Source organism: Rana temporaria, chromosome 12, assembly GCF_905171775.1.
Source record: "Rana temporaria chromosome 12, aRanTem1.1, whole genome shotgun sequence".
Lineage (NCBI taxonomy): Eukaryota > Metazoa > Chordata > Amphibia > Anura > Ranidae > Rana > Rana temporaria.
Window position 1 is genome coordinate 64,475,150 of NC_053500.1, and position 25,622 is coordinate 64,500,771.

Consider the following 25,622-nt stretch of genomic DNA (forward strand, 5'->3'; position numbering starts at 1 on the left):
GCGGATGTGCCACGGGAAAAATATATTAAAAGCCAGCAGCTACAAATACTGCAGCTGCTGACTTTTAATATAAGGACACTTACCTGTCCTGGAATCCAGCGGTGATCGCAGCAGATGACGAGCCGATCGCTCGTCACCCTGCTGCTCCCCCCTCCATCCTCGGTGAGGGAACCAGGAAGTGAAGCGCTCCGGCTTCACTGCCCGGTTCCCTACGGCGCATGCGCGAGTCGCGCTGCGCCCGCCGATTGGCTCCCGCTGTGTGCTGGGAGCCGAGTGTTCCCAGCATACAACGGGGGGACGGACGGGAAGGAAGGAAAAAACCCGTCCTTTGCCCGTATCGTAGGGCCGGAAGTGGGTGCAGACACCTGTCTGTAGACAGGTATCTGCACCCCCCTCCCCCCTGAAAGGTGTCAAATGTGACACCGGAGGGGGGGAGGGTTCCGATCAGCGGGACTCCACTTTAGAGTGGAGATCCGCTTTAAAGAGTAACTTCACTTTTGTTGAGAAAGAAACATTTCCCTCTCTATGATCTTTGTACATTGCAGGGATTTTACCAAACGTGGAGATTCCTACCTTTTGTTATTCTGAAGAAACAGCTGTCAGTTTGTCTGTGTCCATGTGCAAAGTGAATGTGAATGCGAGTGATTATATAATATATCAGTCAGCTGCTGTACCTGCAGGGTTCTGATGAGGAGAGTGGTAGGGTCTGCATACCTTTAGATGTGATTAAACCATTTGGGGGAATCGTATAACTGAAATGTTTGTTGCAGAGGATTCCCAAAATCTGATTTGTATCTTTCTGCAGACTTCTGGGAAAATCAGCAAGCCAATCACAAAGGCAGAAAATGAAATTTTTGGGGGCATTTCGTACACATCTGTTTACAGAACCCCTCCAGGTAGCCATATTCTATTGCATTTTACAGAAAATTGCAATGCTGCAGATTGAAAAGGAAAGATAATTTTGAATACCGGTAACATTTAACTACAATATGATTTGTGTAGCAATTTTATATGCTATATTATTATTTTTATTTGTAAAACTTTTTGCACATAAAGTGGAGCTACCCTTAAATTCCAACCCTCACTAGTATCACACGCTCACCGTTTCTTCAGTCCCATGCTACTCCAGGAGTGAAGCTAAATACCCAACACTTTCAGGTATGGGTAAGCGTATGACGCTCTCCAATATGACAGTGCTGGTGCCTCATGCTTGGCCCACACTGTTACATGTGGGCAGGAAAGAAGTCAATAGCCCTGTGTAAGTTCCAACAAATCTGTTGGCATGTGGGTTAGTGCCCCCTTATGACCGGAGGTCATCTTACCGAGACCCCACAATGGTAGGGAGTGTCATTCCTACCGTACTCTTTCCGCTGGCTGACCACCATGTCCCAGCACTGATTTGGAGACATTTGAAAGTAGTGGTTAATGTTTCATGCTCTGAATGGTCTAGGGTTGCCAGTGGTGTCTCCCAATGTTCAGTGTTGGGACCCTTACTTTTTAATACATTTATAAATTATATAGGATCTGGAATTAAAAGTACCATTTCAGTGTTTGCAGATGACACTAAGCTATGGAGTGTAATAATGTCCTTACAGGATGTCTCCAACTTACAAGCCGCACTGTTTAATTGGACAACTGTGTGGCAAATGAGGTTTAACGTTGATAACTGTAAAGTTATGCACTCGGGAATAGACTATGCATGCATAATACATACTAGGGGGAGTACAGCTGGGGAAGCAATGGTGGAGAAGGATCGGGGTGTTCTGGTAGAACATAAGCTTAAAGGGGTTTTAAAGGTTTGTTTTTTATTTTCTAAATAGGTTTCCTTCGATTTCCCTTCTAAATGTTTTTTTTCTTTGTCTGAATTTCTCACTTCCTGTTCCTCCTCAGTAAGCTTGCCCCCATCATCCGAGCTGTTCTGGCTGGGGGTTAGTCCTACGCTGTATCCTGGCCTTGGCCAACAAGGCCCAGGCCTAGGGCAGCACTTTGCAGGGGGGCGGCACGGAAAGAGTCCTTGAGGCTTGTGCTACACTGTTAGTGTAACACAAGCTACTTCTAATTTGGACTGTCCTATCAGCCTGGACCACAAACCTTCCTCACTGTGCTATAAGTTTTCTGCTGTACAATTGGCATGGTTATATCTTCTTAGTCCCCTCCATAAAATTCTCAGAAATTTGTGCTTAAAGTAGGCAACACTTTTTTTTATAATTTTGGATAGAGTAAGGGAGGGTCATAGCCCCTGTCGGTTTATTTTTTACCATCCCTGTCCCATTGCAGAGATTTCACTTCCTGCCCCATAGCCAAACAGGAAGTGAGAGGAAATCTATGCAAATTAAGGGAAACCATTGCCCCCCCCCCCAGGCCCTAAGAACTAGTGTCCCCCACTCAAAAAGGGGGTGTGGCCTTGACAGGAAGGGGTGGGTCATATTTAAATTAGGGGTGCACGAATTTAGTCAGGCCTAGGGCAGCACAAAACCTAAATACACTACTGAGTTAGTTAGCGTGCTCGGCCCCTCCCTTGGGACTACATCCCTGCGGGGAGACGCTGTGAACACAGGAAGTGTTAATATGCGATTTGGGCTGGGTTACAGTGGCTATAGATTGATAATTACTTAATATAATGGACTAAATGAAAAGTAGCATCAGAGTGGGAGAGTTTACTTCCTCTTTAAATCCCTCAGCTTACTAAGGGCTCTTTCACACGGAGCGGATCCGTATTGATCCGCTCCGTTAGCCCGTTTGGCTCAGCGGGGATTCCTCCGTTAATCTCCGCTGAGCTGTCGGCTGACAGGGCGGTCCCCGCACACAGTGCAGAGACCGCCCTGTCTCTCCTCCGCTCTCCCCTATGGGGAATCGGATGAATACGGACCGTCTGTCCGTATTCATCCGATCCGATCCATCAGATGGAAGAAAAGTAGGGTTTTCTTCCGTCTGAAAAAACGGATCCTGACGGAGGCGGGTGATTACGGACGTTAGCGGATGCTCCATCCGCTAACGGCCGTGATCCCATAGGGAACCATTGTAAGTCCGTAAACGGACTTATGAAAAGCGGACCGTTCGTCCGCTGGTGTGAAAGGGCCCTAACTCCTCCGCTTGTATTTATGGCCTTAGGACAAAGTAGTGGAGAGAACCAAACCAAAATACTTAACACTTTACCACTGCTTACAAGTCTTTTGCCTATCATGCATCCCTGGAGATTGACCAGCACACTAGTAAACTATCACCTGCTTCCATTACAGAAGAGAAGGGTGCAATTATCACAGATCTGCTTACCAGATATCTAGACCCCACAGTAAATGTGTCTAAATGCACTTATTGGAAAACACCAGCCATGTGAATGTCTCTTTTTCATATATAGGAGGCAATGTAATCAGGCCACACAATATTGCACCTGAGAAGAAATATCTCCATCATGTAGTAAAATGTTTACTCTTTAATTTAATTAATCAGGCTGCAGATGGACATTCATGGGCACTGACCCTTAGATTGCATCTTCAAAGTTGTTTATTTTAAAAATTATTTTTTTCCAGAAAATTCCCTCTTAAAATTGGGGTGAGCGTTATAAGCCGGCGCGCGTTATACGTCGATAAATACGGTACAAGATCCAGCCTCACACAGATTAGCAGCAAACTTACAACCTGGCTTACATGCACTTGTAATACACAGGTAACACAACAGTATTTCTAGAAGTTGTGAATTTTTCGCTTAGTACACAATAACATAAACAAATTCATTTTGTATTTAATATTCCAAAAACACTGAACACTGCATGAACATACTGTTTGTACAGAAATAATAATTAAAAAAAAAACAAGAAAGAAAATCATATACAGAGAAATTGGCAAATTGCTATTAAAAATGAGGGAATAAACAGAATTGAATGTTAGAACTTGAGCAATATTGTGTTATCCTGTTGGTGGGAGCACACTGGGGAAAGCCAGGAACCGCCTCTTTCAGAACAAGCATCAGACTAATTAAATTGCTTTGTTTCATGACACCTAACTTTATAGGGGTACAGATGTGGGACAGACTCTTCCCCCTTGGCCAGACACCTTTGGGAGAAAAATAAGGTGTGCCTAAAAATAAGTGCAGCAGAAGATGCAACGAATGGTATATTTAATTAAAATCAGCCAAATGGCTACTCACACTAATATAAAGATCAATAGGCATATAACAGTATAATACTGTGGTCACTGAGCGGGTCAACGGTGGATAGTGGTGTGTAGATGTTAACAGGAGAGGAGAGGAATAACAGGCCAGATATCCGCCTTGTCATCTCGAAACCAGCATGGAACACACTCGGAGTTGCATCAGAGGTGACATCAGAACATGGAAATAACATTTCAAAGCATCCGCTTTGGCTATTTGGCTATTGATCTCTGGGGGTGGTGCTCTGTCAGGTGTGGGGAAAGTTCTTGTCTCTGAAGTGGTCAGAGAGTATATGGACCAGCTGATGACTGGATCAACACTTGGATTTCTGACACCAGTGCATCATCCTGATCATAGCGAGTCCAAACACAACATGACTAAAGGTCCAAATATCCTTTTAGTAGGTTCTTAGATGGTTTGATGAGGCCAGGACATGCTATTTTACATCTGCATGTAGCTTATAGTGTATTCTGTCAGAAGGAATAACTGTCATCTCCATGAGTACTATTCGGGATCTTATGAGAGATGAAAATTATTTCCTCTGATCTTGGGCAAATGAGTGACTGACAACCCAAGACAGTTTAGTGCCCTAGCAGTCACAAAGTTTGAGTCTTCTTCTGTCTTGTCAGGAAACCTGAGGGGGTTGCCCTCATTGAAATCTGCCACCACATTTGTCCATAATACTAGAACTCCTCGGATGAATGATGAACACAGCCTACTTTTCTATATCTAATAAGACAAGAATGGATGAGTATTTGCTTCTGGGGAGGGGTAAATAAGGCAACCATTTTACTTTGCTCTGCATGGGCAAAGGATAAAGTCATTTTAAGAGCATGCACAGGAGAAGAGATAGGTAATAAATAATAAATACAGTGTACAGTAAAACCTTGGATTGCGAGCATATTTCGTTCCGGAAGTATGCTTGTAATCCAAGGCACTTGTATATCAAAGTGAATTTCCCCATAAAAAAATATGGAAACTCAAATGATTCATTTCATATCCATTTATTCATAAATCCTTCAGTTTATAGTGTGTATAAAAAGATTATTGCAATGTGATGTGTAACCATAAAATGTCCATCCACAAATGGAAACCTCCACAAAGGGATTAGAAGCAAAATCCAGCAGGAGCTACAGAGTATAAAAGAGAAGAGAGGTGCCTCTAAGTGTAGCAATATGGTTACATTTAATGAAGGTGCGACATTTAGCAACTCACATGGTTAAGGATTAAGCTATCTGCAATCGTGACCGAGAAGTCTACCCTGCAGTAGAGCAATCTGAAAGCGAGGCTTGAACTGCGCAGCATGGAAGCATGGAAGGGATGACGTCAATGGAGGTGAGGACGGTCTATGTGGACATGTTTACCTCAGATGCCGGCATACTTACTTGTGCCTGTTTTAATCATCAACCATGTGAGTTTCTAAATGTTGTACCTTCAATATATGTAACTGTATTGCTACACTTAGAGGCGCCTCTCTTCTCTTTTATACTCAGTTGTGACATGACGCTACTTGTATATCAAGACATCGCTTGTATATAAAGTCAAAATGTATTTAAAAATATTGCTTGTCTTGCAAAACGCTCTTAAACCAAGATACTCTCAAACCAAGGTTTTACTGTATTATTTTGCTGCTCAGCCTTAGAATATCATATTTACAAAAAAATAGAATGTACTTTTATGTACAGTAATCCATTAGTACTGCAGATAGCTCAGAATTCTGCAGACATCTGCCTATAGAACCGTTTGTTGTGGTCACTTTGGTGAGTTGGCATCGCTTCCCCAATAGACATAATTGAGTTCCAGCTGACATAAAATATAGGATATACTTGTTGGATGAAGGAAGTATTGAACTGGTGAAGAAGTGGCATATCATCTGATACCTCATGGAAGGACAGACTACCCTCATCCCAGTCCAAAAAGATGCCAAGTTTCTCCTGTAGTCCTGTGGCTACTAAAATTCTCTGACCATCATGCCATGCATAACAACGGCTGCTGCTCCATTCTAGACACCAAGACTTTGAATTTCTACCAGCCAAGCAGTAGCTCTGGTGACCTTTTCGAGAGATATTATGATAGGTGACACCTAAGCTTACTCGATTTCCAGACAGATGGACCTCCCAATAATGTCTCCCATGGCCCATTGACTCCCTGCCAAGAACTTGGGTGTAATGGTCAAAGCGTCCGGGATGGTCTGAGTAAGCCTGGGGTTGCAGTTTGCACAGAACTCTGTGATTTCCTTGCGTAAGACACAAGTTGTGGTGGGCAGTTTCAGGGTCTAAGGTGACTTCTCGGAGATCTAAACATGACAAAGGATAACCGTCAGTTAAATTGACAAACATGGGTAAGCAAGGGTAATTCTTACACGTCAGATATAATGAATAATTAAAATTGTCTTACACTGAAGGAACTCGGCTCGTATCCGTGGGATCAGGGGCTGCAAGGGACATCCCCACAGTTTAGGTGGTGATACGGGGTAGCTGGATTGTGTACACCACACTGTAAGACAAAATATGAGCTTTACTAAAGCAAGCAAAGTATTCTTCAGCCAAAACTAAGATAAAAATTAACAGCCCATTAAAAGATACAAATAACAAGGCACTGGAGAGATTTCCATACACCAACTATAAATTAAATAATTAATCTAATGCATTCTCATGCCACATACAAAGTTTTATTTGCTCTATCAGTGGGAAAATATTACATAGTTAGTTCAACCTGGGAGGTATGGAATGCCTGGTATGACCAACATCAACGCCCATAAATTGTTTGCATTTAAGTCCATCTGCATCTATCTCTATGATACCTACAATGACTATGATCCCACCCACATTTAGTTGTATTATGTTATATGTTATAAGTCGATTTCACACGCTTACATCAATCTTGCATGCCTTTGCAGTAGTAACATACATGAGAATAACTCATTCCTCACTACTTGTATGCAACTCCTCTATATCTAATTGCCAACCGCCGTTTTGTTTGTACCCTCGTTTTCCTGATATTCTATAAACTTAATGGAAAACCAATATAATTAGGCTGGGTTGTGTTGTCTCCCCTCTCCTTGGCACAGATTTTTCCCAGATGGGGGGGGGGGCAACACACACCCTATGCTTGGTACTCCGTGTAGTTTATAATGTTCACTTATATCTGATAATTTGCTTTGGTAATCAGATGATTCTCATGACCGTGTTTTACTGCAGGACAAATTTGGTTTAACTGTACCTTTTTTGTTCATGTATAAAACTTCAATAAAAACTATTGGAAAAAAATGTTTTTAAAGATAAAATAACAAAACCAACTTTTCCTGCAATATTCAGATTCCAGCTCAGCATCCAATCAAAACATTATCCCCACAGTATGTTTTCTGCCGCTAGATGTCTCCGAGTCATCATTATTCAACCCACTTCCATCCTTGAGGCTGCTTTCACACCTGGGCGTTTCCTAAACGCGTGACAAAACATATATAAATTTTAATTTTGCCACTTGTTTCGGAAATTTACTGCAAACCTGCTACAATCATGGGTTGGGCTTGTGGTGCCATTAATTGTTAATGGCACCACAAGCACAGGTAGCAGACGCACGTTTGAAGAAAAACAAAATGCGCCAAAACGTGCACTGAAAAAACGCCCAACTCTCCATGACTGAAAAGGTTCTGGAACTACTTTGGGGCATTCAAGGCTACCATAGGCGTGACGCATGAAAAAAAAACATGAGCAGGAATGCGTATTCCCGCTATGCTCAAGTGTGAATGCAGCCTAACTCCCCCCAGCTTCTGATTGGACAGTGAAATGAGAAACAGCACAGTGATGTCATCCTGATTTATCTTCCAATAAACATGCTTCTTGGCTTGAACTGATTGCCTTCTTGTACTTCTTTCTTACATTACACTCCAGCCCTGCTGTACAGAGACTGCAAGAGGCTGATACCAGGTCAAATTCATGTACTTGCACTGCTTGTATAAAAAAAATGCATTCATGATTACAAAGCTAAATTAATTTCTATATTTTATGTCCAACTTTGATGCTTGCACCCCTCAATCATTTTAAGTAAATAAAAATAGCTCTCCATTATCTTCTGTATTATTCTTTTTGTTAAAAGGAAGCTATAAATGTTTTAAGTTTTATTCTAATTATAATTGAGTTAATGTGCTTTTTAAATGTATATTTTATATGTATTTTAACATAAAGTGCTGTGTTTATTTTGTTAAATGCTTTTCAAATAAAAATTCAATTGTATAATTTAAAAAAATAGCAGAGCACCTTGGCTTTTCTAAAGCACAGAAGAGTGATGGGAGGATTTATAACTCTTACTCATTACCAGGGCTTTTTTTCTCAGAGATTGGGTGCAGGAACTCCTCCCTTCTTAGTCACCCCTTGTCTCTGCCCCCTACCCACCTCCAAGCACCGTCCCTTGGTTCTACCCCCAACCCACCTACCAGTACCCCACTTTTAGGGAATACAGAACCAAGTATAATTTTGTAGTGGAACAGATCCACCCCAGCAATAATAGACAACCAACAGCCAGCATCAATAGACCATCCAGCAGCCAGCAACTAGACATGTGCAATTCGTCAAATTCGACAAAATTAGTTAATTCGGAAATATTTGAATTAACAAAAAACCTTTTAACAAATTTTTCCATAATTCTAAAATCTGAAAATTTGAAAAAAAAAATCATTAAAAAATCAGAACATTTGAAAATCCGAAAATAAGAACGAAAATCCGAAAATTCAAAAGAACGAAAACCAAAAAAATCTAAAATAAAAACGAACTAACTACTAATAACTATTACCAACTATTAAATTATAGGTATTGGAATTTCCAATCAAATTTGGCTGTTAGTGAACGTAATGAATTTGAATTTATCCAGATTTATGAATCATCCGAAATAACGAATGCAGCATCTAAACGAATGGAACGTAACAAAATAATAATAATGAATAATAATAATAATAAAAACGGTTTATTACTATTATTTATTATTATTAATTCATTACGTTCCATTTGTTTAGATGCAGAATTTGTTATTTCGGATTATTCGTAACTTTTGGATAAATTCGTATTTGTTACGTTCACAGACAGTTTTGAAAGTGCTGGAGATGCTAAAACTTGGGCTATTGAGTTCTGTAGGCAACAGGCTTTTCTAAGCTGAAGGTAGAGCCTGTAAAATGTGAAAATAAGCCTAAATCTCCAGCTGCTGGTTGGCAACAAGAGTATGTAATATTTCTATATAATATTTCACATTTATGTGACAAAAATTGTGATATGGCCATAATCAAGAAAGGAGGTGAAAGAAAACAGTGAATGTCAAAAAAGCCTACACTTACACATAAAGGTAAAATAAGTTGACATTGGTGTGCTGTAGACATATGCACTGCCGAAAAATGTGTTTGTTTTCATAAATTTGAATATTCGTAAATTCGAAACTCGTACATTCGAAAATTTGAGAATTCGGAAATTATGAATTATCAGAAACAAATGGAACAAAACTAAATAATAATAAATAATAATAAAAACATATTATTATTATTATTATTGTTATTAATTCATTACGTTTCATTTATTTAGAAGCAGCATTCGTTATTATGGATAATTCGTAAGTTCAGATAAATTCATATTCATTACATTCACTAACAGACAAATTTTAAAGGAAATTCCAATACCTATAAGTTATTAGTTAGTAATAGTTAAGTTATTATTAGTTAGCTGTTATTTCAGATTTTCAGGTTTTTGAATCTTCGGATTTGTGTTCTTATTTTGGGATTTCCGTTCTTTTCCGGGTTTAGAATTTTCGAATTTCCGAAATTTAGAGTTTTCAAATTACGATTTTTTGAATTTCCAAAATTTAGAATTCTTGAATTTTCGGATTTCCAATTTGCGAATTTCCAAAATTAAAAATGTTTGCATTTTCTGATTTTCGAATTTCTGACATTTCTAATTTTAAGATTTTCGATTTTTGAATTTCCGAAATTTCTCATTTCCAATTTTCTAAATTCCAAATTTGCGAATTATCAAATTTTCCGAGATTTAGAATTTTCGAGTTTCAGAATTTCAAAAATTTTGAATTATTTCCTAATTTTTGGATTTCTGAAAAATGTGGCAATTAAAAAATTAGCATATTTCTGAATTAATGAATTTGTACTCTTTATATTCTTTATACTCTATACTTAGTATAGAAGCTGCTTTCCATGATCCTGTACTTTTATACTGCCTACCCCTGGTCCATAGTCACAAGTGCCATGCCTTACCTTGTTGTACCAACCTCCCCATGTGGTCTGCACACATCTCCTGTAAACACTCTTTAAAATTAGTAACAGCTGCATAAAGTCCATTCCACTGTGTATCCTGTTCAAGCGGCTCCTCCTAAAATGCAAAATCAGAGACTTAAAATGTGTTAGGTACTATGGCATTTCTCATTCCCCTTTACTGGAACAAGCATTATGCCACCTCAATCACTAGACACACCCCACCCTACTTCCTCAGTTGCTGGAAAATTAATCTGGCTGAAAAATTACACAGATAAAGGTCACATGTGTCACTCAAACAGGACATCCTTGAACAAATGGTCTTAGATATGATGTTTGCAAAACAATTTGAAAACATATGTAGATTATTTACAATGTTTCTGCAATTCAAGCCATTGAATTAAATCCTAACAAATGAAGACTCATGGAGCTATATACGTAATTGCCATCTACCCTTTAAATACTGAATTGGGATTTTTAAGGTAATTTCAAAGAAGACATTTTATATTATTTAAAATAAATATTTATTTTCATATTGAATAAAACTGCATTGATATAATAAAAAAGAAAACTTGTATAATTGTACAATATCATGTAAAGTGATGTATACAACTTTGGTATACTATGTTACATTGTCAACAGTTTTTTTTATTATAATCAATGCAATTTTATTTAATATGAAAATAAATATTTATTTTAAATAATATAAAATTTCTTCTTTTGAAATTGCCTTAAAAATCCCAATTCAGAGGTTAAAACACAGAATTAAATCCTATCCTCATCTAAAACTAGCCAGCTATAACTAAGTAAGAAATTACTTGATTCCCCCATCTACACTAAACATCAAAGATAGAGGAATCTCCCTTGCCCGTTATTGTATTCAAACAGCAGGTACCAATGGCTGTCTGAATACCAGAACAGTGACGGTATTTGATTGGATACAATCACAGCTTGGCTGACAGTTTTCCACCCAGCTCCTTCGATTTTGTAATCAAACATAAATTAATTGAGTGGTGCCAGCAGGGTCATCCACAGCTCCAATTTCGGCCGATCCAACAGGAAATTAGGTTAGGGGCCTATTTAAACCTATGTATTTAAAAGCCCAATTCCAAGATGGAAAAAAACCTTTGTAGTAGGGCTTCTTGCACGGCAAGGGCTAAATGCTTGTTCATTTTGTGGGGTAGAGGAAGTGGTTGTATTATTTATCATATTACTTGATTCTTCTCCCTGATGCTCTGGGCTGTTGGAACGCCCTCGGCATCATCGTGTACAATGCAGAACTTTTAGACCTGCATTGTATGAGATGGTAAGTATGCAACCGTTGGACAGAACACCCTAGAGAGGAGATTGTGGGGGACCGCTCGTACAGATAAGAGGGACTTCCTGGAGTGGGGGATAAGTTAAGTATAATACTATATTCCACTCCTAGAGTTAACTAGAAATTAACCCTTGCAGGGGGGTTAGGGGGGGCTTTTTTTTTGTGCCTAGAGATGGGCTTTAGGCTGGGTTCCCACTAGTGCAAATTGGATGTGGGTTTCACAGTCTCTCAATTTAACTGGTTCACACAGCTCCAGGGCGGCCACAGAGCGAATTGCACAGAAGTCCTGTGTGTCTTCTGGTCCATTTCAGGTCTGAATTCAGCCAAACATTTGGGCCTGATTCGTCCCTGAAACGGTGAACAGGGACGACCAGACCCCGGCTGTGAGCAGCTCCGCACAGCAGCGTGAACCCAGTCTTAATGCACATTAACACAAGTGCGGAGGTTTGTTGTTTTTAATAGTTAATAGTTCATACGTTATGGCATACTTACCTGTATGGCTTCTCTCCATTGCTGGGACTTCCATCTTCATCTGGTCTTCTTGTGGGTTTGAAGACTGGCTGGGCCGGGATGATGTAACTTCCATGCACGGGCAAGGAAATTACTTAGTCTCGGCAAAGAAATGTACTGAGACTGCACACTAAGCTGCAACATGCATGGCTCAAAAATAAGTATTTTCTGTCATAAAAAGCATACCCTTCAGCATCATTCACAAAAAGAGTTTACTTCCACAATAACGCCATGGGCAGTACAGCGGTGTAGTGGTTAGCACTTCCACCTAGCAGCACCAGGGTTGTTAATTTGAATCCCAACAAAAATCCCTGGAGTTTGCATGCTCTCTTTGCTTCAAAGACATGCTGGAAAGATAATTGGATGGGTCCTGTCTGAGTGGGCCCTTGTATGTATGAATGTAAGTTAGAAACCTTAGATTGTAAGCTCCTTGAGTGCAGGGACTGATGTGAATGTACAATATATACAGTATGTTTGTAAAGCAAACAACACTAGACCAATCTTAAAAATGCGCCCCCAACAAAGATCAGAACACCGCACCACAGATCAACTTAAAGATAATAAGCAATATTGCCCAGCAGCCACTATAAAAAGAGGCAAAGATTAAAACAATATTACCTATAAATACATATATGATAAAGGTAAAACGTGGCGCTACTTTTTACCTTCATCATATATGTATTTATAGGTAATACTGTTTTAATATATATGTAAAGGGCTGCATAAATTGATGGCGCTGTATAAGTACCTGTAATAATAATCACAAATAATTAGGTGGCACTAGTTGCACCAGTAGGGAATGAGGACAAGAATGGTAGTCCAAGGTAGAAAGTCTTCATAGGGCTGGTTGTAGCCAACTCAGTAGATTGCTTAAAAAAGAGCTGGTGGGGTACAGGGATGGACTGGCCATCAGGACTACCGGGAGTTTCCCAGTGGGCTGATTGCACAGTGGCCCTTTTAAAAAAAAAACATATTTTTTTAAAACATTTTAAACGGAGACCCCCTCTGTCTCTCAGACCCCCCTCTGTCTCTCAGACCCCCCTCTGTCCCTCAGTCCCCCCTCTGTCTATCAGCCCCCCCCCCTCTTTTAGCCCCCTCCTCTGTCTCTCAGCCCCCTCTCTATCTCTCAGACCCCTTCTGTCTCTCAGACCCCCCCTCTGTCTCTCAGACCCCCCCTCTGTCTCTCAGACCCCCCTCTGTCTCTCAGACCCCTCCTCTGTCTCTCAGCCCCTTCTCTGTCTCTCAGACCCCTCCCCTGTCTCTCAGCCCCCACTGTCTCTGAGCCCCCTAGTCTATCTCTAAGTTCTCCTCCTCTATCTCTCAGCTCCCCCCTCTGTCTCTCAGCTCCCGCCCTCTGTGTCTCAGCCCCCCTCTGTCTCTCAGCTCCCCTGTCTCTCAGTCCCCTGTCTCTCAGCCCCTTCTCTGTCTCTCACCTCCCCCTTCTGTCTCTCAGTTCCCCCTCTGTCTCTCAGTCAACCCCTCAGTCTCTCAGTCCCCCCCTTTTTTAGCCCCTCCTCTGTCTCTCAGCTCCCCTCTATCGCTCAGACCACCCTTTGTCTCTCAGACCCCACTCTGTCTCTCAGACCCCTCCTCTGTTTCTCAGACCCCTCCTCTGCCTCTCAGCTCTCCTCCTATGTTTCTCAGCTCCCCCTGTCTCTCAGCCCCCTATCTCTCAGACCCCCCTCTGTCTCTCAGCTCCCCCTGTCTCTCAGCTCTCCCCCTGTCTCTCAGCTCCCCCCTCTGTCTCTCAGCCCCCTGTTTCTCAGCCCCCCTCTTTCTGTCTCTCAGACCCCTCCTCTGTCTCTCAGCCCCCACTGTCTATCTCTCAGCTCTCCTCTATCTCTCAGCTCCCCCCTCTGTCTCTCAGCTCCCCCCTCTGTCTCTCAGCTCCCCCCTCTGTCTCTCAGACCCCTTCTCTGTCTCTCAGACCCCTTCTCTGTCTCTCAGCCCCCCTCTGTCTCTCAGCCCCCTCCAATGTCTTTCAGCCCCCTCCTCTGTCTCTCAGCCCCCTCCTCCTCTATCTCTCAGCTCCCCCCTCTGTCTCTCAGCTCCCCCCTCTGTCTCTCAGACCCCACTCTGTCTCTCAAACCCCTCCTCTGTTTCTCAGACCCCTCCTCTGTTTCTCAGACCCCTCCTCTGTCTCTCAGACCCCTCCTCTGTCTCTCAGCTCTCATCCACTGTCTCTCAGCTCCCCCTGTCTCTCAGCCCCCTATCTCTCAGACCCCCCTCTGTCTCTCAGCCCCCTCCTCTGTCTCTCAGTTTCCCATGTCTCTCAGCCCCCTATCTCTCAGCCCCATCCTCTGTCTCTCAGCCCCCTCCTCTGTCTCTCAGCCCCCTCCTCTGTCTCTCAGCCCCCTCCTCTATCTCTCAGCTCTCCTCCTCTATCTCTCAGCTCCCCCCTCTGTCTCTCAGCTCCCCCATCTGTCACTCAGCCCCCCTCTGTCTCTCAGACTCCACTCTGTCTCTCAGACCCCTCCTCTGTTTCTTAGACCCCTCCTCTGTCTCTCAGACCCCCTCCTCTGTCTCCCAGCTATCCTCCTCTGTCTCTCAGCTCCCCATGTCTCTCAGCCTCCTATCTCTCAGCTCCCCACTCTGTCTCTCAGCCCCCACCTCAGTCTCTCAGCTCCCCCCTCAGTCTCTCAGCTCCCCCCTCAGTCTCTCAGCTCCCCCCTCTGTCTCTCAGCCCCCCTGTTTCTCAGCCCCCCCTCTCTCTGTCTCTCAAACCCCTCCCCTGTCTCTCAGACCCCTCCTCTGTCTCTCAGTCCCCACTGTATCTCAGCCCCTTCCTCTATCTCTCAGCTCTCCTCCTCTATCTCTCAGCTCCCCCCTCTATCTCTCAGCTCCCCCCTCTGTCTCTCAGCCCCCCTCTGTCTCTCAGCTCCCCCTGTCTCCCAGCTCCCCCTGTCTCTCAGCCCCCCTCTGTCTCTCACAGCCCCCCCTCTGTCTCTCAGACCCCTCCTGTGTCTCTCAGCCCCCTACTGTCTCTCAGCTCCCTCCTCTGTCTCTCAACCCCCTCCTCTGTCTCTCAACCCCCACCGTCTCTCAGCCCCCTCCTCTGTCTCTCAGCTTTCCTCCTCTATCTCTCAGCTCCCCCCCCTCTGTCTCTCAGCTCCCCCTGTCTCTCAGCTCCCCCTGTCTCTCAGCTCCCCCTGTCTCTCAGTTCCCCCTGTCTCTCAGCCCTCCTCTGTGTCTCAGCTCCCCCCTCTGTGTCTCAGCTCCCCCCTCTGTCTCTCAGCTCCCTCCCTCTGTCTCTTAGATCCCCCCTCTGTCTCTCAGCTTCCCCCTGTCTCTCAGCTTCCCCCTCTGTCTCTCAGATCCCCCTCTGTCTCTCAGATCCCCCTCTGTCTCTCAGCACCCCCCGCCTTTTGTCTCTCAGCACCCCCCCCTCTGTCTCTCAGCTCCCTCCTCTGTCTCTCAGCTCCCCCCTCTGTCTTTCTGCCCCCTCCTCTGCCTTATTCACTCCCTGACTCTTAGGCTGCTTTCACACTGGGGCGGGCATTGACGGTAAAACACTGCTAGTTTTAGCAGCACTTTACTGTCGTTTTAGCTGTGCTATTCGGCTTCTAGCTGGTACATTTAACCCCCGCTAGCAGCCGAATTAAAGGTTACATGCGCCCGTGTAGCGCTGCTGCCGAAGTGCTTTGCAGGCGCTTCAGCAGCGGTGGCCATTAATTTCAATTTGCAGGAGCTCCTCCACTGCCCCAAAGATGCTGCTTTGAGGACTTTTTTTAACGCCCTGGCAGCGCCCCAGTTTGAAAGCACTCAGGCTTTCACACTGGGACTGCAGCTGAGGCATTTTTCAGGCGATTTACACTCACCCCCTCTCACCCCCTTTCCCTCAACCCTCCCTCTCTCTCTCATTCCCCTCTCTCTCACCCTCTCATGTTATACAATAATGGATGTAGGGGCCTTTTGGTGGAATTATTGAATTAAAGTGGGCTGATCTAGATGAAGTCCAGGGCCAAATTTTTGTCCCAGTCCAGCCCTGGTGGGGTACCTAGTATATTTGACACCTGAGACAAAACAGTGAGATTTTTCATTATCAGAATATTCTATTTATAATTATACCACCCCCTAAAATGTAATATTGAAGTGCTGTATATAGAGCACTACTGAAAAATATGGGGGTAATAGCAGGGTGGCATGATGGTGACAAGCTTGAAGGATTAAATAATATTAATAAGCCTTTAAATAGGAGTAACTTCATAATATCTGGGTAAACAAATGACAGTCCTGACTACATGGGCTATAAATAGACCATCATATATGATACTCAAACAGTCAATTGATACAATACATGGACAAGAAATGGGCAACCAACTTAACACATTGGCAACAAACAGGCAACCTGACAATATGCAGGCATCAAACGGGCCGTCTGTATAATATGCAGGCATTAAACAGGCAGTCTGTATAATATGCAGGCATTAAACGAGCAGTCTGTACAATATACAGTCATCAAACGGGCAGCTGTGTCAAATTAGGCAACAAATGGACAGACATGGCAATATGCAGGCAATAAGCACATCAGCATTAAGATGAAAGTGCACTAAGATACAGTATAATCAGTGATATCTGGGAAGTACATGTAGAGCAGCAAAGAGACATTTTCTGAAAATGATGCAAGATCATGAATAGTAATCACCTGTAGTTGATCCTGCAGCTGATCTGGAACAACTTGGGCAGACTGTGGCACTGATATGTAGAGTCCTTCCAGTTCACGGCTTTCGGTGTTCTTCAGTATCTGGCACTCAGCCTGATCCATCATCTTCAGCAACCGCAGGCCTGAGGCCTGAAGGACCCTTACTATGTCAGCCAGTCCCTGACCCACTATCTTTCTGGCACCCGAAATCTGTAAGAAAATGGCAGTTATGAGTATGTGACTAAGGAAAGCATGTATATAAAATACATGTATAGGTAACATAAACATATATGGCCAGGGGCATAACTACAGAGCATGGAGCCCCATTTGATGCGATCTCCCTACTGTCCTTGATATTAATATAAAGTATGTTTAAATTGAGGACAGGTATCTTGAGAGCTATCGGCATAGTTGCTACCCTACTGAGCTGTGGACTGTAGGTGCTCCAAACATATATATGACGTAACATGTAACATGGTGCCAGCCGCACCCCCACCTCCAAACAACCCCCCCTGGCAGGAAGTGGAGTACCTCTTTTTTGCTCCCCTTTTTATCCAGCCTGCATGACCATTGTGACTGTTCACAGCTCTTTATTATTACACTTGGAACATCTGCATACAGAGTGGCAATTCAGAAGACTGCGGAGCACTTGCAATAGTATTGACCCACTGCATTGGGGACTCTTGAGTTGGCAGGATTACCAAGTAGTCACAACACTAATAATAGACTTTAAAATAATACAACAGCACATAGTCAGACAAAAAGATTTTACAGCTTAAAGGGGAGTTCCAGACGTTTTTTATGTTTATTAAAAGTCAGCAGCTACAAAAAGTGTAGCTGCTGGCTTTTAATAAACATACACTTACCTGTTCCACGGTCCAGCGCCGCGCCGCCCGGAGCTTCGCTCCTCACCCCCCCATTCTCCGCCAGCACCTCCATTGTAACTGTGGGCACCCGGCCGTGACAGCTTTCGGCTTCACGGCAGGGCACTCACTGCGCATGCACGAACGGCGCATCGCTCCCTGAGTGGACAGGCGATCGCCTGGGACCTGTCATGTGTCCCAGGTGATCGCCTACAGGAGGGGCCGCCGTAGGCGATATGACGTATCGCCTAAGCGGTCCCTAGGCGGAAGGAGGAATTTGGACAGGAAGTCCAACTCCTACTGAAGCCCCCATTCCCCCCCAAAAAAATGACATGCCAAATGTGGCATGTAAAAATAGCATTAAGCATTAGCATTAAAAATAGCGCTATTAAAACGCTCATAAAACGCTCTCCATGCATCTCAATGGACCCTTTCACAATGAGTCCTGCAAGCAGCATCTTTGGAGCAGCTTTTGGGCGCTGAAAAAAACGCTCCAAAAACGCCCCTCTCCATTGAAATGAATTGAAAGCGCTGTAAAAACGCCTTACCCTTTCACACTGAGGTGTTGCACTGGTGGGGCATTGAGAAAAGTCCTGCAAGCAGCATCTTTGGAGCAGCTTTTGGGCGATAAAAAAAAACACTCCAAAAACGCCCCTCTCCATTTAAATGATTTGAAAGCGCTGTAAAAACGCCTTACCCTTTCACACTGAGGCACTGCAAAAACGCCCTAAAACGTTAGGGTCTTAGCGGTGCTTTACCAGCACATTGGGATTGCAGATGAGGCTTTGCTCGAATAACGCTCGAAAAAACACTCGAATAACGCTTGAATAACGCTTGAAAAAACGCCCCAGTGTGAAAGGGGCCTTCGGTGAAAAACCTTCTGTCACTCAAAAGACCCCCCGAGCCCCCCGTTAAACTTACCTGGGCCCTGTGTTTCCCACAACGGGTATGAGCACACCAGCTCTGGCCGGTGTCTCGTGTCCTGATTGATAGCAGCGGAGCCATAGGCTCCCGCTGCTGTCAATCAAATCCAATGATGCAGGCGCCAAGGGCGGAGCCGACTCCTGCTGTCTGTGTCAACAGACGCAGCAGCAGAATACAGGAGCGCATCCGCACGGTGCCCCAAAGGAGAGAGCTTTTCCGAGGGGGCACTCTAGAAGAGGAGGATCCAGGAGCGCCGCTGAGGGACCCCATAAGAGGAGGATTGGGGCCTTTCTGTGCAAAACCAACTACACAGCGGAGTTAAGTATAACATGTTTGTTTTTAAAAAAATTAAAACCCTGAACCTTTACAATCCCTTTAATGCATTCTATGCATTAAGATAAAAAGCATTCTGTGTGCAGTAGCCCCCCTAACACTTACCTGAGGTCCCTCTCTGTCCAGCGATGTCCGCGAAAATCTCTGCCATCCAAATAACTCCTTCCTGATTGGCTGAGACACAGCAGAGGCGCCACTGGCTCCCGCTGCTGTCAATCAAAGTCAGCTAGCCAATCAGAGAAGAGAGGGGGTGGGGTCGGGTCAGGGCTCCATGTCTGAATGGACACAGGCAGCTGTGACTCAGCTTGGGTGCCCCTATAACAAGCTGCTTGCTGTGGGGGCACAGAACAGGAGGGGGGAGCTAGGATCACAGAAGTTGAACCCGAGAAAAGGAGGATTCTGGCTGCTCTGTGCAAAAAAAAACAAGGCTTTACAATCACTTTAAGTTCTAGGAGCGTCAAGCACTTAATTTATTTCAATGGCCAGAAAAAATGTATATTCTGGCCAATGAAATGCATAAACACCCAAGTGCTTGAAGTCTCTTCTTACATTTATGTCTATGAACCCATAGGAGATTTAATAGTAGCATGTCTCGTATAAATCCAGCCTACTCTTATGCCCTGTACCAACGGTCTGACTTTCCGATGGAAAAAGTCCAATGGGAGCTTTTCATCGGATATTCCGACCGTGTGTATACCCCATCAGACTTTTTCCGTCGGAAAATCCGACGGACTTAGATAGAGAACATGGGCCAGATTCAGGTACAATTGCGCCCGTGTAACGTAAGCCATTTACGTTACACCGCCGCAAGTTTTCAGTGTTAGTGCCCGATCCACAAAGCACTTACCTGGAAACTTGCGGCGGTGTATCGTAAACACGTCCGGCGCAAGGCGGTCCAAATCGAATGGGGCGGGTACCATTTAAATTAGGAGCGCTCCCGCGCCGGACGTATTGCGCATGCTCCGTTCGCGAATTTCCCGACGTGCTTTGCGCGAAATTACGACGCGACGACGTATTGAGAATTGCGACGTGTGTAACGTACTTACGCCGGGAAAACAAAAAAATTCAAAAGCGACGCGGGAAAGACGGGCATACTTTAACATGGTGGAGTAATTTTACACCATGTTAATAGCAGCTCTATCTTTGCGACGGGAATCTAAGACTTGCGCCGACGTAACGACGGGAAAAACCTTTGTGGATCGCTGTAACTGCTAATTTGCATACCCGACGCTGGTTTACGACGCAAACTCCCCCCAGCGGCGGCCGCGGTATTGCATCTTAAGATCCGACAGTGTAAAACAATTAAACCTGTCAGATCTTAGGGCTATCTATGCGTAACTGATTCTATGAATCAGTCGCATAGATACTCTGAGAGATACGACAGAGTATCTGAGATACTCCGTCGTATCTCTTTTGTGAATCTGGCCCATGATCTTTAGTTTTCTGCCGGAAAAAAATTGTATCGGAAAATCTGTTTGTCTGTATGGAGTTCCGATGGGGAAAAAAACATGCATGCTCGGAAACAATTCGACGCATTCTCGGAAGCTTCATTTTTCTCGGCTTGTCGTAGTGTTGTACGTCACCGCGTTCTTGACGGTCGGAATTTGGTGTGACCGTGTGAATGCAAGCCAAGCTTGAGCGGAATTCCGTCGGAAAGACCATCCGATTTTTTTCCAACGGAAAATACGTTCGTGTGTACGCGGAATAAAAGAGGCCAAGGAGTGGAATATCTCTGATGGTTGGAGCTTTCTTGGAGCGAATTAGATTTCTATAATCTGAGATCATACCCTTCTGGTAAGAGGCATGTGTATATGTGGGGATGGCACCCTTCTGAGCACTAGTGTACACAGTGTTGTCTGTTTTGAGTGTAGATCAATTATTTGGACATTTACTTTCACATTGGACTGATTACTTTGGGACTGAATTTTATGATTTTTCTATGTTGGTTTATTATTCCTTTTATTTTATTTTTTTTTACTTTTTTTGTAATGATATAATTCGTAGTTTTCACTACTTGCTTTTTTGAATTATAGTGTGACATGTCAGGAAATACAATATGGAGACTTGTAACGTTACTAAAAGGTTCCTATTAAAAGATTTTTACTGGATTTATAAAAACATCTTGTAGATTCTGAGGCCTCCATAGAGCAACACCGATATGCCCTAATCCCCCGGGTCCTACTGCTGTTTATATTGGCATGCATTCATTATTTACTGCTTTGTCAACACATGCTGTTTTGTCACAATACTTCCTAACAGCGTGTTTTTCTTTAGCTATTTTTAAAGTGCTAGATTTAAACTACAATAAACAAGGAAAAGAAAAAAGAATGGCCCACTGAGGACACAGTCTTCCTCTGTTATACAAAATATAGTGGAGTATAAAGGATTACAATCTGGAAGGAATTTCGTTTTTTTTACGTTTTTTTTTTTTTTAGACCACGAGCATTCATGTAATGCCATGGGTAAAAAGTAAATATAAAAGAGGAAAATCTTTTCTACACAACATATACTGTTTTTTGCTTAAAGCATTCTAAATGAGACACAGTCTCAGAATGAACAAGTTGCATGTAATCTCTAGATCATTTTAAATTTGCCCTTTGTGTGATGTATTTCCATTGATTCTAGGGTCTTTCTTCAGCTACCACTTCTGACTTTGTTACAGTGTATTATTGCAAGAGGCATAGCCCATGATATAGTTTCAGTGCATGTGATTCTATGCATTTGTTGTAATCTAACTGCAGATACTTTAAAAATCTATTAAAATCAGCGGGGCTGGGTTTCAGCACAGCCAGCATAGACCTTGGCCTATTTGCAACAGGGCTACGAGGAATGACAAACACTCAGGCCCCGTACACACGACAGAGGAACTTGACGTGCTTGGCACGTCGAGTTCCTCGTCTCGTTTTGGGATGAAGCCGCCGAGGAGCTCGGCGGGCCGCCTTCTCCTATAGAACAACGCGGCCAACGAGAAAATAGAGAACATGTTCTCTATTTTCTCGTCGAGCTCCTCGGCGGCTCCATCGAGCCAAAACTGTACAGACGACAGAGATTCTCGGCAGAATCCGGGTTTTGACCGAGTTTCTCGGCGAATTCTGCCGAGAATCTCTGTCGTGTGTACGAGGCCTTACACGCAATTTATAGAGAAATTTTAGTACCCTTTTTTTTGCCTCTGCTTTTCCCCCCTGGTGCCAACATATTCTGGCACATGTGCAGATGTGCTAAAGGGCCCTGTCTGGTCTTAAGATCTTGGCAGAGCTCTTTGACTCAGTGCACATGCAGAGGGATTTACCGCACATGTGCAGACTGAAAGTTGGGGACAACCATGACAGCCCTGTCTTTGCACATGCATAGGAGACCACACGTGTGTGCAGATGTGATGCAAGGCTCTGCCATGATCCAAAGCAATGTGGCACATAAACTTCATTCTTGCCTAGACGAGGAATATATAGCAGCTACAAACTATGGGATAGATTGATGGACTTTTAATTTTCTTGTATACTAGTAATAGCAGCGATATTTAGCGGGACTGCAACATTGCAGTGGACAAAACTGATACTAAGTGACACTTTTTGGGTCCAGTGACACCAATACAGTGATCAGTGCTATAAAAAATGCACTGTCACTGCACTGGCAGAGAAGGGGTTAACATCAGGGGCAATTAAAGGGTTAACTGTGTTCCCTGAGAGTGCTTTCTTGCTGTGTGGGGGATGGTTTAACTGAAGAAAAACAGAGATCCATGTTCTTAACAGAAACACAAGGGGCCAGATTCAGGTAGATCTGCGCATCTTTGTGCCGGCATAGCGCATCTCATAGGCGCTACGCCGACGTATCTCTGAGAGGCAAGAGCAGTATTCACAAAGCACTCGCTCCCTACGTTGCGCCAGCCTAACGTAAATTGGCCGGCGTAAGCCCGCCTAATTCAAAGTAGGAAGGTAGTGGGCGTGGTACATTTAAATTAACCGTGACCCCATGCAAATGAAGGGCCGAACGAACAACGCATGCGGCGCCCCGTGGACACTTCCCAGTGTGCATGCTCAGAATCACGTTGGATCGAACGCCTAAGATACGTGGAATCACTGAACGTAACCTACGCCCAGCCCTATTCACGTAGTACTACGTAAACAACGTAAAATATGACGGCTGTTCCGTCGTCCATACCTTTGCATGGGATGCGCCTCCTATAGGTGGAATAACTTTACGCCGGACGTACACCTTGCGTAAACGGTGTATACTACTGCGACGGGCGCAAGTACGTTCGTGAATCGGCGTATCTCGGTCATTTGCATATTCGACGCGTAAATCAATGGAAGCGCCCCTTGCGGCCAGCGTAAATATGCGCCCAGGCTCCGACGGCGTAGGAGACTTACATCGGTCAGATGAAGCCACATTTCAAGTGTATCTTGTGTTAAGAGTCAGGCGCATAGATACGACGGCGCATCTGTGCACTTACGCTGCGTATCTCAAGATACGTCAGCGTAAGTGTTTCCTGATTCCCGGCCAAGATCTTTGTCTTTCTTACTAGCAGAATGGCGATCTGCCTTATTTAAATAGCCAGACCGCCATTCTGTCTCTCTCGGACATTGGGTCTGTCAGACCTGCTGATTGGCTCCCTCTGTGTCCATTAGAGTGGGAGCGGGTCTCCAGCGGCTGCACTCCAGAGCCGAAGACAGGAATCACGTACAGATACGTGATTTTGCGCTTAAGAGCTGCCCTTTCGCAGTATATGTACGTGGGGTGGTCCTTAAGCAGCTAATAGGAGTACATACTATGAGAAAATTGGAAGAAGAATTCTGTACAAGGAACAATCATTCAATTTCCTTATCAAATTTCAACATCCAATTCAGACTTTCCAAATGGAAATTTCCGAATGGACAAATTGCAAAATTTTTATGTGAACCAAACTAACGATTTTCAATTCATGTTTACTGTTTTTGTAAAAAAAAAACTGGCTGTGTGTATGCTCCACTGCAGTGTTTCCCATAGGTGCAAAAAAAACGCCAAGAATCGCGGCGGGAAAAAAGAGAACAAGTTGGCAGTTTTCCCGTCTGCAAAACCGATCGTGTGTACGAGGCATGAGTATTAGCCAAGTCCTTAACCTGAAAAATATATTTATGTGTTGCTGTACTTTCTGAGTTTCTAGCATGGAACATGTGCTGCTTGTATTTGCAAAGTCAGAGTAAAGTGTTAGGGGCAGATCCACGTACCTCCGCGCATCGTTCCGCCGGGCGCAGCATATCTAAGATACACTACGCTGCCGTAACTTATTTTTTTTTCTAGAATCTCAAAGAATTTGCGCCGTAAGTTACAGCGGCGTAGTGTATCTTTGGCGGCGTAAGGGCGCGGGATTCAAATGGATGTAATGGGGGTGTGTTTTATGTAAATACGTTGTGACCCGACGTAAACCTACGCCAATGTTCTAAGACGGTGACGTCATTCTACGCAAATCCCTATTCGCAAACGACTTACGCAAACAACTTAAGAAATTCAAAATGGGAGGTGGGAACGACGGCCATACTTAACATTGAGTACGCCTCATAATAGCAGGGGTAACTATACGCCGGAAAAAGCCGAATGCAAACGAAAAAAATGCGCCGGCCGGACGTACGTTCGTGGATCGCCGTAACAAGCTAATTTGCATACTCAACGCGGAATTCGACGGAAACGCCACCTAGAGGCCGCCGAAAAATTGCACCTAAGATCCGACGGCGTACTAAGACGTACGCCTGTCGGATCGATCCGAGATGCCGTTGTATCTTGTTTTGTAGATACAAAACAAAGATACGACGCGCAAAATTTGAAATTACGCGGCGTATCAAGAGATACGCCGGCGTAATTCTTTCGTGGATCTGGCCCTTAGTGTGAAGTGGTGACATTCCTAGATGCAAATAACTGATTACAATTTTTTAATTGTCATTTGGAGCAAATTTCTTGGCTTTGGCTGACAAGTCACACAATATGTCGTTCTTACCTGGGTACTGCTGCTTTCCTGGACCTCACCACTACTGGGTATAGCAAAACCGATGCTTGCCTCACTTCCAATATTTTCTTCGGACACATCTTGCAGTAAATTCATTTTCAGTGGTATGCCCACACTCCTGGCTGGAATGTTCCCAACTGCCATCCTCTCAGTGGCTCCCTGGAGCTTGGAGAAATCATCCACCATCTGTGAAAGTATACTGTTCTTGCAGAGTCTTGGTGAGGATTCTTGTTGGAAGCAGGAACGACACTGGGGACAAGAAGCTGGCATTCCCTGCAGAGACCAGCACTGGGTAATACATGTCAAGCAGAAAGTGTGCCCACAAGGAATAGTCACAGGTTCTCGGAAAAGGTCCAAGCAACTGGGCAATACAAATATTCAGAGCAGAGGAACGGAACGTTCGCCATCTCTGGATACTTGGTTTTACAAACACTGAGTCCACCAGGAAGATGTGAAACAATAGCAGGATATGTCCTTTGCTGTACATCTCCCTCCTACACAGCTAGCATCTGTGGAGAGATAGTCGGGAACCTTGTGATGCACATAATTATTTCCCAGGGCATGGAATTGAGCTAAACTCCAAAACCTTTTGTTTACCACTCTGCCTACTTCTAGGCAATCTATAGGCTTTTATGTATTGCTACCCAATTGAGGGTCACTGG

The 25,622-nt window shown here is 43.9% G+C and overlaps 1 protein-coding gene across 1 annotated transcript; it reads right to left on the minus strand.

Moving 5' to 3' along the window:
- Positions 1 to 5,697: 5,697 nt before the first annotated feature.
- On the minus strand, positions 5,698 to 25,310 carry LOC120918403 (tripartite motif-containing protein 16-like). Its single transcript, XM_040329948.1, has 5 exons — positions 24,952 to 25,310; positions 16,867 to 17,073; positions 10,397 to 10,511; positions 6,547 to 6,645; positions 5,698 to 6,445 (listed from the first exon to the last, which is right to left on the minus strand). The coding sequence occupies exons 1-5, from the start codon at positions 25,228 to 25,230 to the stop codon at positions 5,859 to 5,861; spliced, it is 1,287 nt and encodes a 428-aa protein (XP_040185882.1). The 5' UTR covers positions 25,231 to 25,310; the 3' UTR covers positions 5,698 to 5,858.
- Positions 25,311 to 25,622: the final 312 nt, after the last annotated feature.

Excerpts from the sequence above, each read along its gene's own strand:
- LOC120918403 (XM_040329948.1), bottom strand. The coding sequence starts at position 25,230 with ATGCCAGCTTCTTGTCCCCAGTGTCGTTCCTGCTTCCAACAAGAATCC. Across the intron at positions 10,512-16,866 it reads AGCTGCAGGATCAACTACAG|GAGGAGCCGCTTGAACAGGA; the intron begins GTGATTACTATT and ends TTTGCATTTTAG. Across the intron at positions 6,646-10,396 it reads GGGGAGGTTGGTACAACAAG|TGTGGTGTACACAATCCAGC; the intron begins GTAAGGCATGGC and ends TTTGTCTTACAG.